A 17,196-nucleotide genomic window follows, 5' to 3' on the forward strand; every position below is an offset into this window, starting at 1 on the left:
AATGCGAACTCCAAAGCACTTATAAGCGTGGGCTAAGTGACCTACACGATCAGACATTACATAGACATGATCCAGAGAAATTTACAATGTATGGTGATTTAACACTTCCGGTGGGTATTTAACGTGATTATTAGCAGGTTCTACTCCATCATCATCACTTATTTGCTGTTGTTATCTCCTAACCATGTCGATTACCGCGGCGGCCAGTTGAAAATGTTAATGGTTCAATGAACATCCTTTCATGTGTGAGTGCTAGAGCTTGGACTTCTATTGTGATATGACGGCATATAATAGTAATTGACTGGCACAGAAACCCTGCTGTCCTTTCTGTGGCGCCCGGCTCACTTCCTAACAGTGCACGAATGCAGAGTCGTCTTTGTTTGGCGAGCAGCCTCTCTGCATACCCTTTTGTTACATCGACCCCTCCCCCTTTTACGAGCGAAGGTTGCCACCATATTATACTACTACTTCGCGACAACATTTTGTAATAAATCTTTACGTCTGTTTTTGCTGTGCTTATATGCTAAGGCAAAAGCTTACATCCTTTCACATATCTCGAGCGTTTTTATTTATTTTGTAACATTGTAATTCATTGTACTCGCGCCTGATGCCCGTGACAACATTTAAAGTGTTCTGCATGAGGCAGTGTCATTATGCGTTTGTTGACAGTGCAACGTTTAACGACAGCTGAACTGTCGCGTGTCCTGTGTGTTGGCGTAGTTCAGCCTGCGTGCAGGTTTCTGCACTGAGGTTTTCTCTTTGTATCCGTTCCGCTTCAGTATCATTAATGGCCGACATTTTTTGGCACAAAGTTGGAAGGGTCGACTCTCCTAACTTTTCACCATGGCTCCTGCACCCCGAGCAGATTAGTGAAAGATCACGTTTAATTCATGCTCTCAGTGTGATTATTAGCCTTTTGATTCCTATGACCTTATCCTCTATCTGTCAGCTCAGTGTCCCTATTGGTAAACCTCCAACACTTATCAGGGTGAAGATGCCCCATGTGATGCTCCAGTGACCCTGTTACTAATGTCGAATCTGTGAATTTCAGATGCTTTCCACGGATTTATTTCGGTGAACAACGCAGCTGAGCGAGCACTCACACGAGGTAGGAAAATGAACAGGTAAGTCACGGAAATGTTGAAGGACATCAAGTAAGTTGCGCCAAAGTGCGTTGCAGAGCTCTTCACTGATTTGTGTTTACTGTGAAACAGATGGGGCATACGCCTCACCCATGCAACTCCGTCATCTGCTCCACGGCAGCTGTGCCCTTGAATGTAAAAATGGTGAATGGTTTTAATAAATAATCTGCAGGGAAGTAGATGGTATTTTATTGTACTATTTTTTGTATTTTCAAAATGCAATTCACAGCAAAATTCAATGCCGTGTCCTCATACATGCACTGTACAGGTCCTAGATCTCCTATAATACCTATATTGCTCCCATAAAACTTACAACTCCTGTGGTACCTATATCACTTATAGGTCCTATATCCAATAACATCATATGTATAATTTCTACATATAGGATGTTTCAGTAGGGGTGCTTTCAAGAACAAATAGCAAGCCCAGGCTCCCGCTTGCCTGACCACAAAGCTCCCGCGATCTCAAGATTTGATTTCCGCGGCAAGGAGATTTGGTCTTCGCATCTGTCCCGCCTGAGCATCAGTGATCGACGACAGTTTTTGGAATAATGTTGGAATGGCTGACTCTATAGCTGCATAAATTGTTAATTGTAGCATCTGAGCACTCGGACGCCAGTGAGAGAGGTCACGTGCACAGTGCAAGAACCAATAGGAACTGCCCAGGCTCGCGCTCGCCAGACTTCAAAGCTCGACGTCTACAAAAATAATTATTTCCTCGGTACTCTAGCGTGCGTTACATTGAAAGCATGGTGTAGTGAAAAAAAAAGCACCTTCTAGCTCCTGGGGTATGTGAATAAGTAAATAATAGAAAAAAATATTCAATCAATCAATCAATCGACCTGACAAAATTCCTCTAAGAATTGCTGAATATCGACTTCCTTTGGTTTCTGGGAAGACCTAATTACCCAAATTCCTATAGGTTCGATTTCAAAAGGAAAACGATAACGTCTTAGACGTTGCTTTATGTACTAAACAAGGCAGCGACTAAGTTACTGCTTCGCTTTCCCCGCTTATATGTCTGAGCACGTAGACCCCAAATAAACTTTCGAGACCAGATGATGCGTGATGTGACAGATAATTGCTGAGTGACACTCTCACGAAATGTGGTCCGGTTCGTCACTAACTCCGATGGGATGGCCTAGTAGGGACAGACCAGTCCGCTCTTAGTTTAAGTTTCCCTGGCAGCGACGCCACATCGTGCACGTAATTTGGACCTCGGGGAGAAGGAAATGGGGAGGCTAGCAAAGAGTCGACATTTGCAACATTTTTACTGAGAAATACAACAAAAGCTAAAACGACATCGGTGCAAGGGTACGGGTGTGGTACATATCTGTCGGACTGCCTTCACGCGCAAAGACATGCATAGATGTCGCCTGTATATTGGTGGAAGCCCATATCCCCCCCACTGGAGCAGGTGACACATCACAAGTTTCTCGGCGTAACTCTATCATGGAATTTGTCGTGAAAGCGCCACATAGACGTTATTGAAAAGAAGGTTTAACGCTGGGTCAACGTCATTCGTCACTCCGCAGGTATGAGATGGGGGCGAGACGAGAATGATCTCCTCATGCTGCACAATGCCCTGGTTCGAGGCTCAGTGATGTACAGTCTTCTCGTCCTACACGGACTTCCTCGGACACTGATACAAAGGATTCGAGCCCTGCTCGCCCGAAGCCTTCGGCTACGTCTCGGAGTCCCGCTAGGCGCTGAAACCCGTCTAGTAGTGGCTGAGGCCAGGGACATCCCCATTGAGGTTCTCCGTGCTCGGGAAACTGCACGCCACTATCTGCGTCTACGTGCCCATCATAACCGTCATGGCCAGGTCCCATAGCTTTATGCGAGCAGCAGCATGGCAGCAGCAACATGGCAGCAGAGCAGCTTTCTGCTGCCGCTGCTCTGCTGCTGGAGGTGTCCCATAGCTTAGTTTTGAATTAGCGGCAGCAGCGGCTTAGGAAACACAAAACGTGTTAGCAACTGCGGCATTGTTTATATTTCGCACATTCTGAAGACGTACGCGGCAGCTAAGCCTCTTAGTACACACACCTATAGGAACGCAATCCTAGGTGAAAGGCGTTTGTGTGAGAGATATGTTGTGAATTTGTAGCTCATAAGTGGACTTTGAGATGAGTGTGGTGGTGGTCTGAGCCTCGTATTACCTGATTGACTCTTCGTTGACGTGTAGTCAGTTTCGTGACATTCAACGTAGGTTCGCCCCACTGCTGTGCAGAACAGTCCTTGCTGTATTGTATGGAGATTCTTCAGCGGGATTTTGTCGTACGCCTCGTTACTAGTATTCGATATTTTGTTTTACTGTGACTGTCAAATGCGTACGTTGCTCTTAATGAAATAAAATTGTATCACGAAAACAAAGGCCCCTTCTGCCAGTCTTCACTGCTCTCTGCCTGTTTTCACAAGGAATGGGTTCATTATCTATCCCTATCGAACTTTTTTTCTGTTGTCTGAACATTGTCTATCTCTATCTAACCCTTTTCAAGGGTCAATTTCATTTACAACAACCTAGCTCGCAAGTCGTCGACCCTCACAAGAAATGTGGTCGGTATGGTTTTCACACAGCATGAATGTGAAAGTAATTTGCTTGTACGTTATCAGGTCAAGGTGTCAGGTTGTCAGGTACTTTCCAGAAAGGAAGCGAACATGTTAGCTACAACTCTGGTACAGAACATATGTCTAGGTTCGGTCGAACACTTTATTGAACTTTATGAACTGAATTATGTCCTGAAAGCGCACTTCACGCAGTCCCGATGATTGAACACTCCCTCCAAACTACTGGCAATCACAAGCGTGCCCAGGTCTTCAGAAACAAATCACAGAACAACCAGACACAAACCTTCTACCGTCACTCACCGACCTGCTAATCCCAAACACCGTCGAACGAAAACAACACAAAGTAACCTCCTGATTGGCTTGCGAGACCGGCTGCTGAGGCTGCAGAGCAACAGGGCAGCACAGTAACCTAAAATTCGGATACGGGAGCAGCAGGGAATTTCTGCAGCTCGGCAGCGCTGCTGCTCTCGCCCAGTGCTATGGGACCGCTCGTGTTGCTGTAGCTCTACTGCTGCTGCTCAAATGGAGGCTATGGGAGCCCGCCTTCACTCTCTGATTCGCAAGCTTCACGCTAGACGGAACGCGGCGGTTCATGCTGCTGTGACATCATTGCGACCTGATATCCCCAAATTCCTAGTCGACGCGACGGCACCCAAAGTGCTTCCATAGACGTTGCCATCGCCGCCAGGCGAGATCTGATCGCTGATCAGATGAGATCAGCGTTAAAGGTAAGACAGATAATTCGATATTGTCACACGAACTGACGACCGTAAAACTGTATCAGAGCGAGAAATCGTTCGAAGAATATTGAACCTCTCACTTTTACGCCTATACATCTGAAGCAAGAGCCCCAACTTTTCTTCGAGCGCGAATAAGGTTCTGTAAAAAAGGAACCCAAATTGATTGCACACTGTTGTGGTGGAGGTTCTACGCACACCTTTATTCAGGGCTGACGGCAGGTAATTCAAAGTACAGCAAGAAAGGAAAGAATACATTGAAAAGTTTACACTCAGAGGAAGTTTAGTGCGTGACTCCTGTTCATGGTTCCTCGGAGGGAATACACAGTATCCTTCTTCATTCACCCCTCTTGTTTTGGGGTTTGGGTTTAAACTTCTTTTGCAGGCCTTTCTTGGTGAAACCACTGCAAGTACAACGTATGCAGCTGAATTGAACGCACACATACACACATACACAACAACAACAACAACAACATAGATGAATGGATGATGATGATGTGGGATGTTTCCCTGCGTTGAGTGCAGGACCCTACCCCATTCCAAAGAGGTTCATATGAGAGGATGACGAGGGAAGGAAATCCCTACAGTTCATGAAGGAGTCCGGTGGCACTCAGAAAGGAAAGAAAAGCGCCAAGTGCACGGCACTGATGTCCAGGGTTACTCCATGGGCCGAGAACTTTGCAGATGTTGAATGGCCTCTGATCGAGCATTTCAAGTTGACACTTAAAGGCCCGTCGCTCGCATACGTACTGGCTGCAGTCTTCTAAAATGTGTCGGATACTGCCGGGACACCACAAGTTGTACACAGCGCCGTGTTGCTGTGGCCCAGCCTATACCGGAGTGCAGGGGTGAATGCAACGCTGAGTCGTAAACGACGCACGAGAGAGGTAAAGAGGCGAGGGAAACCGCCCTGCATTTCAAATAATAGTGTTGGGTCAACAGCATACAGAAGCGACCACGGGGTGATGTCATGACACCATTCCTGATAGGCCCAAGACGAAGTCAATGCGGACAACAGGGAGCATGTATCCCCATTCGAAAGTATGATGGGGACTGCTGAGCGGCGATGGTGGGCCCCAGCAGCTGCCCGATCCGCTACTTCATTGCCTCTTATTCCAATGTGGCTAGGGACCCATTGGAGGGTCAGCCGGTGGCCCCTGTCTTCTAAAACCTTGAGCGTGGTCAAGATGTTCACTACCACCGGGGCCAAGGAGCCTCGGATGCCCATGTTGTCTATGCACTGCAGCGCCGCCCGCGAATCTGTGCAAACCAGCCAGAGGCGGGGGTGGTGATCCAAAATAGACTTTAGGAATAACAGGATGGCATACAACTCCGCAGAGGTGGCTGAGGTGCGGTGCGAAAGGCGGAACCCACGTGAAATTGACTCCTCTTGAATTACAAATGCCGCAGATGAGCCGCCAGTAGTGGAGGAACCGTCCGTATATAGGGCGGTTTGGTTTCCGTACGCAGCGTCCATCCACTCCAGAGTAGCCTGCTTGAGGACTGGAGCAGGGGTTTGGCTCTTCGACCCCTTGATTCCCGGGATGTGAGACGAGATGGATGGTTTCGGCAGTGTCCATGGTCCATGGTGCTACTGAAGAAGCGGTTGGGGCAACAGTGAAGGCAGGTATATGGTCCGTTAGTTCTTGCGCACACTGCGCAATTTTGCTGTGGTTCCGCTTACGAAGCTTCTGTACCAGTGGGTGACGGCGATGGTGAGCGCACAATCGCAAATAGTGGCGGAAAGTTTCTCTCTGGCGGAGGACGCCAATTGGGAGTTCCCTGGCTTCGGCTACCACCATCCTTGTCTCAGCACAACGCGGAACGCCAAGACAGGTCCGCAAGCTGCGCGCCAAGGCGCAACGGAGCTTGTGTTCGGATGTCCGTGATAGTCCGTGCAACGCAGGAAGGCTGTAGACTACTGAGCCACGAACAAGCGCTTTGTGGAGTGCAAGAAGGTCCCGCTCACTACATCCCCAGCGCAAGCCGGCAAAGTGACGTATCACATTTCCCCAACGTTGCGCCTTTGAAGTGAGATAATCAATGTGTCTTGCCCACGACAGGTTGCGGTCCAACACAACACAGAGGAACCTGTGGTGCCTGACATGCCTTAAGGGAGATCCTCCGATGTGTAGTTGGAACCGGCGCATCTCTTTCCAGGTAAACGGAAGCGTAGCGCTTTTCTCAGTGGAGATGTCCATCCCAGCTTTCAGGAAGTAGGCATGTATGGCATCAAGTGAGCTCTGGAGCCGACGCTGAATTGCAGGGCGGGACTTGCCAACCGTCCAGACGCAAATGTCATCAGCATAGATGGACAAATGCGCCTTCCGAGCAAGGCACCCCTTGACGCCCATCAAGACAATGTTAAATAACAGGGGGCTAAGAACACTTCCTTGAGGAACTCCCTGTGGCACAGTGATCTTTTCCGTGTCCCCCTCGCCTTTAGTGACGAAAATCTTCCGTTGATGGAGGAAGTCGGAGAGCCACGTCAGCGCCCTATGAGGCACCTGGGCCTGCAACAGCCCATGAATAACACAAGGGTGGCTTACGGAATCGTACGCCCGTTTGATGTCCAGGAAGACAGCCATCGCTATTTGTCTTCGCGCCTTCGCTTCTTCGACCGAAGAGACTAAATCGAACACCGAATCCATGGAGTTACGAAACCCGCCATTTCCTGAGGAAAAACAGATCTTCGCTCCAGCCACCACTCGAGCCTGTGCAGTATCATACGTTCAAGGACCTTGCCTAAGCAGCTGGTGAGGCTCACATACACAAAAAGAATACTATTAGACTATAGAAAAGAAAAGGCAGTATGGGAAAAGAGCAGTGACAATAATATTAACAGCGTAGAGTAGCCGTGTGTACCAAATAAAACGTACCGACATAGTTATACGTAAAAGGATGTATAGAAAGGTAGAATGCTCAGAACTGGCGAAGAAATGATGAGGGAGGAGCTTGAAGACGAGAGTCGCCGAAATCTCTAACAAGGACTGACCTTGTTCTGGGTCAAAGGATGACTGTGTGTGTGTGTGAATATATTTAAAATAAGAAGCCCTTCAGTGAACAGCAAGATAATTGCGACACACGAACAGGCAGTAGAGAAGCCTTTAAGCAGTCTGCATAGCTGCACAATTTACTATAGGGACTAGGAGAGGCCGGCCATCGCCACTGCCCAACAATAATATAGGTAGCAACACTAGAGTACTGGGTGATTATCAACATAAATTCAACACACCACCATCATGTCAGACATCCCGTGGAAGCGGCACTATAACAACTCGAACGGCAGTAACAAAGAACTTGGGACGAGTATAGGTAAATTCGAAGAACGAAGAAAGAAGGAAATCACTGGGGGAAGGATTAGTAAGCTGCAGGACTCGAGCCCATATCATCTGGCTTACCGGTCCAACTGTGTTCCAACCTCGTAACACATCAATTTCCTTAAGTAAATTCGCTTATGGTGGCACATACGGATGCAACTCACAATCACATCATGGAGAATGATGTAATGTGTTTGATGTGTAAAGTTGAACGTCATGTTATGTTGGCGTTGAAGCTGAATGATGGACCATGGAGGTGACGTGATCTTGCGGTTCAGATCGAACGATGGGATACGATGTTGATGTGTTGTGAATTCGATATGACGTCGTGGGTTGCGAATAAGCCGCACCATGAGGTTATGTAAATTAATTTGCCCTACACCGGTAAGCGCAAAGGCTGTATTCTTGTATTCTCGGCTACCCGACGGGCTTCAAACCCTGTACATGATCTCAGATATAAGCATCATCATCGCGCCTTCCGTTTCATATTTGTGTCCAGCGCAAAACACGTATGCCGGGCATATGTGTCAAGTGCTATGGAATCGCCCTCCTGTATTTCCGCACTGGCCATTGAACTTCAGTCCTGGAAAGCTCCACCTTATATTTGTTCCCAGTCGCCATTGAAGTCCCCTCCTGGGTTGCCACATTCCAGGTTTTTGCCCTGAATACCTCCATTTCATATTTGTATCCGACAGCCGTCGAACTCTCCTTGTTTTAAGCCACGTTTCCACGAAAAGCCATCACAATAAGAGAAAAACGGCTCATAGATTAAACGCATGTTCGTGATGACGAATGGAGGAACGCAGTCGTTTACGTACAAGCATTCTGCTTCGCACTCATCCTTTGAGGTGAACTTGTTTTTGGTGGTGTCACCGCAAGCATTTCCAACTTCTTTACATTGCTTCGTTTGCCGAACGTGCGTCCATGCTGTCTTGCCGGGCGTATCTCCTCTGCATGTTGTTAGCTCTTTCTCGAAACACTTTGGTTGGCGTTGTTCTGAAAAGTGAAGCGACAGCAATATGAGCACGTACCTATTCTAGCCAATTGTTGATACATCCACAAGAAAAACTTCAACACTATTCGGCGCGAGATCGAACAGTGTCGCCACCACACTGCTGCTCCATGAACTGTCCACAGTGTGGATGCGCGCTTTCACTGTGGCTGTCTTGTTCGGGGACGTGCGCGAAAGGCAGTGTTTCTGGGCATGGAGTTTCTCAAACCGTTTTAAAAGAGTGAAAATTGCCTAGTGGAGATATTTTTGAATTTTCAAAATACCCAGCACCAGGCTCCATGGCAGGCAATAAAACTACACATTTCTCCCAACATTTCTCCCAGTATGCAGGTTCTACTCTTTATCATGTTTATCACTCCTGTTCCGTCTGTCTACTAAAATGTCCCCTGGAAATAATATTTTTATCACACGTATAACCATATCACCGGGGAGGGGTCCAAGCAGTCTGCCTGCCTAGATGGGCGGCATGTTGCTCGGGGAAGGGGGTAGGGGAAGGCTCACACTTCTGGTTCTAGAGTTTTGTGCACCAGAGCCGTCAGTGATGGTCCACTGCCCTTAGGAAGAAAGTTTGGGCGCAGGTGTAGTTACTGCGGTATCGGATGCGAACCAGGAGGGAAACCTCGGCATTGGCCATATCGCCGTCATTTAGAGAATGGTCTGTGAGTGAGCACGTGGATCTCATTTCAGAATGCCCAACTACGATCTTCTCCGCGCGTTGTATAAAACTTTGATCGAACTTTTGAACTTTTCGAAAGTACGGAATATATGAATGAATGCATGTACGGAATGGCTGCTTTGAAATGTATGAATTCGAAGCTTCTCATCTAATTTAATCTGACAATAGGACACGATGAACTTTTTCCTTTCACATATGTGACCATTTGGACACACGCCTTCAAGGTAATATGTTATCGCCGTCCCCGAACGTTTCACGCAGATTTTGTATAACGCATTTAATAAATACAGCAAATGGGTCAGGCAAAGTACGTATGTTTCGTCCGCATTTCCAAGCGCGTGCTATGTTACAGAATATATCTGCCCCCTAATATCACAACGCCCGCTGGAAGGAACAACTTAGTTTATATAATCGTGATCTGTCCAGCAGCACCTCACAGGAAGTCTGTTCACACCAGAGATGTAGTCTTCACGTAACACATTTTTAGGCCGTGGCATGAAAACCCGATTTAGGAGACCTATTTGAGCAGTACATGCTACATCAAACCTCGGAACCTGTCACACAACCTGAACAACCACTACCGGTGGAATGATGAAGATGATGCAAGAATTAGAGCGAAATGGTCCTGTGAGAATTGGGCTGTTCTGTCGTTGCGTTTTGTTCTTGCACACTTGTGTATTTAGGTTACACTGACTAGAGCAGAGAGGAGTTTCAGGGACGGTGCGAGAGGTTCCTTACTCTTTTATTGTCCCGATCTAAGATGGGAAGACTTGGGAAGAAAATTCGCTTGCAACAAAGGAATGACTTGGTAGTGCTCTTTCTACACTATTAAAAATGGTGGTGGTGGTGGTGCTGATGATGAGAGGCTCACTGAAAGTGAACTTCACCGCATAGCACGGTCCTAGCCGACCATCATCCCGAGTGACATTGTTATCTCCCCTGATTTGTTGAAAACTCGAGGCGTACACCTTTTTGTGACACTCATGCAGACATGTTAATTGTCACAAAATGGCGTACGCCTCGCGCTTTCCACAAGTCAAAAGTGATAGAGGTATCACCTTGTACAATGATAGGTCCTCAGCGTGCTATATGGTGAAGCTTTGTTTTAAGGGTGTACCAGGAGCCATTCATACGAACACCTTTGTTTCTGTTCTTTATCCTTGGTCGAAAACTTTCATTCACGAAGCCCCTGCCAGATGGTTAGTGTAGGCCAGAGAACTTGTGTTCAAAGTTTTTCGTGATTCCAGCGTTTAGCAGTGCAGCAAGTTTCTTGAACTTGTGCACCTTCAGAACTTTTTCAGCGCTCGAGATAACGCATTAGTACACGCAAAAGAAAAACAAAAAGAACACGCAATAGCCGAAACGCAAGCATAGGTAGCTCATCCAGAAACACTACGAAACTTGAAGAACGCCACGTGGAAAAAAGTGCACCTGTTGCACCGGATCATGCCGAAGCAAGAATTATGGGGCTCCTCTGCAGCGCCACCTAGAGTGCAGTTTCACTTCGAATAGTATTCAATATATTGCTATGTTATCATAGCCTCGAACAAAGTGCTCAGTTCAGAGGTTATAATTTTTTTCTGTACCATCTTAGATTAATAGCTATACAGGCTACATCTTTTGTTATGCATTGCCCTGAATGCTGCCTACTCTATGACAGCTGGAAATGGAAACTCGACGACTAGAAAACAATACTGCATACTGTACAAAATAGCCAATTTTAAACAAAAGGTCCTTACTTGGCCTGCAGTCTTTGACGCAATCCTTCATCATTGGGTAGAAGTTGTCTCCCTCTCCAGGACAAGCGAAGAAAGAGGAACAACGCTCTTTTGTCTGATCGAAGAAGTATCTTCTTAGCGCAGTGTGTTTGTCAGGGCACTTTTGCCTTTGCTTTCTACATTTGTCTGCAATGCCTGTTTGAAAATACACTATATGCATTGTCCGTTTCCATACAAGTGATATAATAGTAGAATATATTTTCCGCTTTGGATAATTGCTTCCATGCTTCTTCCGGCGTCATAACCGGGACAGAGAAAAAACTCTACTGATTTCTAATAAAATTTAGAGCTGAGGAAATCTTCTAGCAGAAAGAAAGAGGGGATAGGGTGGTAGATCTGCGGACTAAAGACCATGGCAACTACAACGATGCTCCATGGGACGACAAAAATATTTTGAGAATCCACTAACGCTTGACTGGCCGCCTTCGCATAAACCTGAACCTGTATTTTTGGTAGCCATGACGAAGTCTCAGCGGAGGCCATGTCCCGTTTGCATAAAACTAAGTCTCAGTTTGCAACTCTCGGACTCGATTTCAATAGCCTTAGCAGTGCTTTGAGCACGCGCTCGCTGCTCGCGCAGGAGGCGCTACCAAACCTATTGAGATTGAGTATGAGACTCGAACTCAACTTCTATGCGAACGGGCCCAGGACTTCGTGACCAAAGTTCAGGATTCCTTTCTCACGGATTTCATCAACTAGCATACCTGCATTTATGCTGTGCTATTAACATGTTGAGAGTTACATTTAGCATGCCAATGCCACTTAAGTGGCTTCCTGGACTGATTAGATAAGATTAATAAAAAATAACAACTGAATGTACTTCGCACAGTGGTCAAGTTAAATCCTACTCTTACAGCCTCACCCTGGTAAAAGACAAATTCTAAAAGTAAAACATTACGAAAACTTCATATCGAATAGCACAAGGAGAAACAATAGCCTACAATGTCTATTGTGCCATTTATTCTAAAATTCACTAATGTTTAAGAGGCCGCGTCTCTCTCGTCGCGATTGCAAAAAACCTCAATGGTATGCTGTGCATACAAAATAATTCCTGGAACTCAACTATAAATGTGTAAGGTGGTTCATTCCTCATATCACTACTAAAGAAAAATTACAATCGGTGTCATAGAGTAGCATACCTCGAGCGGAGTGACTTACTCCAAGAAGGAAAACAAGAATGCAGATAAGCACTTTCGCTTCCATGATGCTGCTGTCGATAAATGCGAACTCCAAAGCACTTATAAGCACGGTCTAAGTGACCTACACGATTAGGCATTAGTCATGATCGAGACAAGAGAACAATGTCTGGTGATATAATACTTCCGGTAGGTATTTAATGTGATTATCATCGCTTATTTGATGTTGTTGTTGTTATTCCATAACCATATCGATTGCCGCGACGGCCAGTTGAAAACACTAATGTTTTGACAGACATCCTTCGTATGTGAGTGCTTGAGCTGGAACTTCAATTGTTACATGACAGCATTTAAAACCACTTGATTTACACGGAAACCCTGCTGTCATGGACACTTTTGTTTCCACGATGCTGCTGTCAAAACATTTAAACTCCAAAGCACTTTTGAGCGTGCACTAAGTGACCTACACAACCGGACATTACTCATAATTGAGTGAACAGAACAATACATGGTGATATAACACTTCTTGTTGGTATTTGATGTGATAAGTAACAGGGTGCCCTAACAATATCGATTACCACGACGGCCACTTGAAAACGGTAATGCTTTGACGGTAATGCGCACATCCTTCATGTGTAAGTGCTACAGCTTGAATTTCTATAGTGATATGACGGCATTTAAAACCAATTTGTTTACATAGAAACCCTGCCGTCCTTTCCGTGGCGCCCGGCTCACTTCCTTACAATGCACGAATGCACAGTACCGGTATTTCTGTTTCTATTATTATTATTTTTCAACCAGCCTCTCTGAATACCCTTTGTTACATCGGCCCCTCACTCCCTTTCACGGGCGAACGTTGCCACAACATTATCCTACTACTTTGCGACAACGTTATGTAATAGTTTACGTTTATTTTTTCGGTGCTTACATGCTAAGTCAAAGGCTTCCATATTTCCAGCGTTTTTACTTAGTTTCTAACATAGTACTCTATTGCTGTCGCGCCTGATGAACATGACTACATTTAAAGTGGTCCGCTTGAGGCAATTGGTAATTATGCATTTGTTGACAGTGCAGCGTTTGACGACACTTTATCTGTCGGGTATTCTGCGTTTGTGGCCCAGTTCAGCTTGCTCGCAGGATTCTGCACTGACGTGTGCTGTTTGCATCGTTCCGCCTGAGCATCATTAATGACCAACTGTTTTTAGCATGCAGTTGGAAGAGCCGACTCTGCAGACTGTTCAGCCTGGCACCTATACCCTGAGGTGGTCAATGAGAGGTCACATGCTTTAAAGAACCAATAGGTAGTCCAGGGTCGAACTTCCCTGATCACAAAGCTCGCGCGACGTCAAAGTTCCTCCAAGGTTTGTATCGGGTCAATTACAACACACACCAAAATAATTACTTTGGTCAATCTTCTGTAATTTTGCACGAATGTTTTATGCATTTGTAAAAATTTATGCGCCATAAAAACCCACATCATCATCATCATCATCAATTACAAGATGGCGTCGCCGATAGGACGCGTGTGTGGCACCTGCTCCGATGTGGCAAATCTGCACCTGTGCCTGCGCAAGCCTGTTTCATTTATCTTGTGCCCATGTAGCTACAGTGGAAGTGCCATTTTCGGTGAATAATGGGAAAAGTCTCAGGAAATGTGTGCCTCGTGTTCACCACTGTAGGCGTAACCGGTACCAACCTATTCCCTTCTCCGACGATGCTAGTTAGACAAGTAAGTCAGACTAACAGACGACATATTTAATCCGTGAAACGTATCGTCAGATGTTTGCTTGATTCCCCGTGCACAACTTGATAGCATGTGATTGACGAGATGGCAGCGGAGCAAATGATAAAAAGAAGCGCTGTGAAACCGTGTATCTAAAAGATTGGCGTTCCTCCCTGGCATTCTTCGGCAAGCTGATTACACGCGACTATAGTTTGAAGGCAACAGTCTGCAGAGTGTACTGTTCGGGACACGGTTGTCTAAAATCTCCAGCCCGTGGCGGAGCGATCCCCTATCGGCGATGTCGCGCACGAAGGAACTATACCAGTACCTTCCTCGAGGGGAGGCCGCGCTGAACCGCTCTCCGTAGCAGACGACGCTGAGAATGCGATGGTACTCTCTCCCGACAGGTGGCGCTGTGCGGCCTTACCTCTGAGACTGTAGTGGTATAGTCCCTTCGTGCGCGACGTTGCCGATAGGGGACTGCTCGCCCACGGGCTGGAGATTTTAGACAACCGTGTCCCCAACAGTACATAACGGCTGATAAGCATGTACCTGGGACAGCAAACTGACCTCCCGGTCATTTCTCACTGAAGACACCCGTTAACAATACCACGTTGGAGAATGTGGATGCTCTACAAGATTGTGCAAATACAGTGGACGAGAGTGACAGTTTTACGGCCGTACTAAGGAAGAAACGTACTCCCGTCGTGGTAGGTAAGAGCACAACTGGTAACGTGAAATCTGCGATCTGCGCTCCACCGTTAAATCGTTGTTCCTGTCAAGGATTGTGCCTGGCATAACTTCAGACGATGTTTAGTCCCTCGTCGACGTTGCCCTCGAACATCAACATACTCCCGTCAAACAGCTAAACACAAGGTATCCACATATTTTCGTTTATATCACCGTTCACGTCAACGATTTTGACCGTATACCAAGAGGACATTTGGCCGGAAGGTTGTATTTTTAAACAATTCTTATGTAGTGTTGACGAGTCGCGTGTGTCCAATGACCTTGAAGAAGCCAAAGATATGTCGACAGAGAATGACAGCAGATTGCAGAAACTTCTTGTCTTTGTTCCGTCATATTCGAAAAATTCTGATGCACTTTTGGGTATTTTCTCACAAACAACTACAAGATACAATGTGATATGCATATCTGAGACATGTCATCATCTCTTCTAGATCATTTGTCAATGCTCTAATAGTCGAACGTCATGTGTTGCGTTGTTCACCGCATCGAATATGTTACGTTTTCCTGGTCTTATTAGTGAAAGATGTACCTTGCTTGTCTATTCTATTGTATTGTCGTATTGTAACCTGCCCTACAACACCTGCATATCTCGAAAAGGCGTGAGAAGCAACCGAAGAGTTGCTTTACATGATTACATTTTGGTATAGGCCAACACACACACACATACATTCGATGTTGATGACGTTGGCGATTCACCGCCGCTGAGGCAGCACACTGCCCTATTGCGCATTAGGAACGGATAAGGGGTTGACGATGAGGGCTTTCAGACAGCCTTCACCAGACCGGTGGAGCACAAGTACTCCGCAAGAAGACGAAGGCCTTCCATCTTGTGGGCGGCCTTCGACCACGGTCGAGGATCTTCGGGAGGTTGAGCGGCCACTTGTCAATACGCTTGTATAGGTCAAACAATTTATATGGTACCCGTTTAACCGTGTGCTTTGGTACGAGAATGTGGAATTCCCTACCGAGCAACGTGAAAAATAGGGGCGGGCCACGAGTTCGTGGCCCACGCTCAGCTTGTCATGACTTGTCTTGACAGGTCTGACCAAGCTGTCTGCATACCTTTTCTTATATAATACCCCTTCCCCTAATATGGATGATGGCTGCACAGTATTATACTACTTCGCGAACGATGCTCTCAAAAGTGCTTAAAGATCTACTTATTCTGTGAAATAGCAATTTGCCCTGGTTCCTGGTGGTCGTGTTCATACTTAAAATGATCCGCTTGATCCTGTATGTGCATTCCGCAATATGCATTTGTTAACGGTGGAACTTTTTTACGTCAACCGGCCTCCCGTGGGTTTTGTGTTTTGGTCCAGTGCGGCTTGCAGGTTTCGGCAAGGAGATTTGGTCCTTGCATCTGTCCCGCATGAGCGTCACTGATGGCCGACAGTTTTTCGAACAAAATTGGAAGGGCTGACTCTATAGTTGCATAAATGGTTAATTGTAGCAACTGGGAAGTAGTAACTACCTAATTACCTAATTAACTACTTAATTGTAGTAACTGAGCATTCGGGCGCCAGTGACAAAGGTCACGTGCTCAGTGCAAGAACCAATAGGAACTGCCCAGGCTCGCGCTCCCCAGATTTCAAAGCTCGACGTATACAAAAATAATTATTTCCTCAGTGCTTTATAACATCGCACCACCACCACCACCACCACCACCTCAGTGCTCTAGCGTGCGTTACATTGAAAGCATGACGTGTGAAAAAAAGCGTCTTCTAGGTCCTGGGGTATGTGAATAAGTAAATAATAGAATAAATCATTCAATCAGTCAATCGACCTGACAAAGTTCCTTTAAGAATTGCTGAATATCGACTTTCTTTGCTTTCTGGACCTAATTACCCAAGGTCCCTATAGGTTCGATTTCAAAAGGAAAACGATAACGTCTTAGGCGTTGCTTCATGTGCTGAATAAGGCAGCGACGAAGTTACTTTGTATTCCCAGCTATGTGTCTGAGCACGTATACCCAAAATTAACTTTCGGGACCAGATGATGTGTGATGATGTGACAGGTAATTGCAGACTGACACACGAATTCATCATCTTAAAGTGGTATCAGGGTTGCTAGTCGGTCGCTAATTGAACCTTGCATATCGATGGGGCTATACGTCCGTAACGATACCTCCTATAGTGTTCTTTTGTGTGAGCAGGAATACAGCTCTGTCCAGGAGGAACACAAGTTCGCTGCACACCGTTCTTGAGAGGGTTTGACGCACACCTTCGTTCTGGACTGTCGGGGGTGGTCCAAAGTGAAGCAAATATATATATATATATATATATATATATATATATATATAAAATACTGATAGAAAAGTGTACGTCCAAAGGAAGATTAGTGTGCTCACATCTCCGT

General features: G+C 46.1%; 1 protein-coding gene across 1 annotated transcript; it reads right to left on the minus strand.

The window, feature by feature from the left end:
* Positions 1-4,628: 4,628 nt before the first annotated feature.
* LOC135397082 (uncharacterized) lies at positions 4,629-12,478 on the minus strand. Its single transcript, XM_064628418.1, has 4 exons — positions 12,372-12,478; positions 11,194-11,367; positions 8,585-8,762; positions 4,629-4,850 (listed from the first exon to the last, which is right to left on the minus strand). Exons 1-4 carry the CDS (start codon positions 12,433-12,435, stop codon positions 4,784-4,786), a joined length of 483 nt encoding a protein of 160 aa, XP_064484488.1. The 5' UTR covers positions 12,436-12,478; the 3' UTR covers positions 4,629-4,783.
* Between the last annotated feature and the right edge of the window lie 4,718 nt (positions 12,479-17,196).

Source organism: Ornithodoros turicata, chromosome 6, assembly GCF_037126465.1.
Source record: "Ornithodoros turicata isolate Travis chromosome 6, ASM3712646v1, whole genome shotgun sequence".
NCBI classification, from domain to species: Eukaryota; Metazoa; Arthropoda; class Arachnida; order Ixodida; family Argasidae; genus Ornithodoros; species Ornithodoros turicata.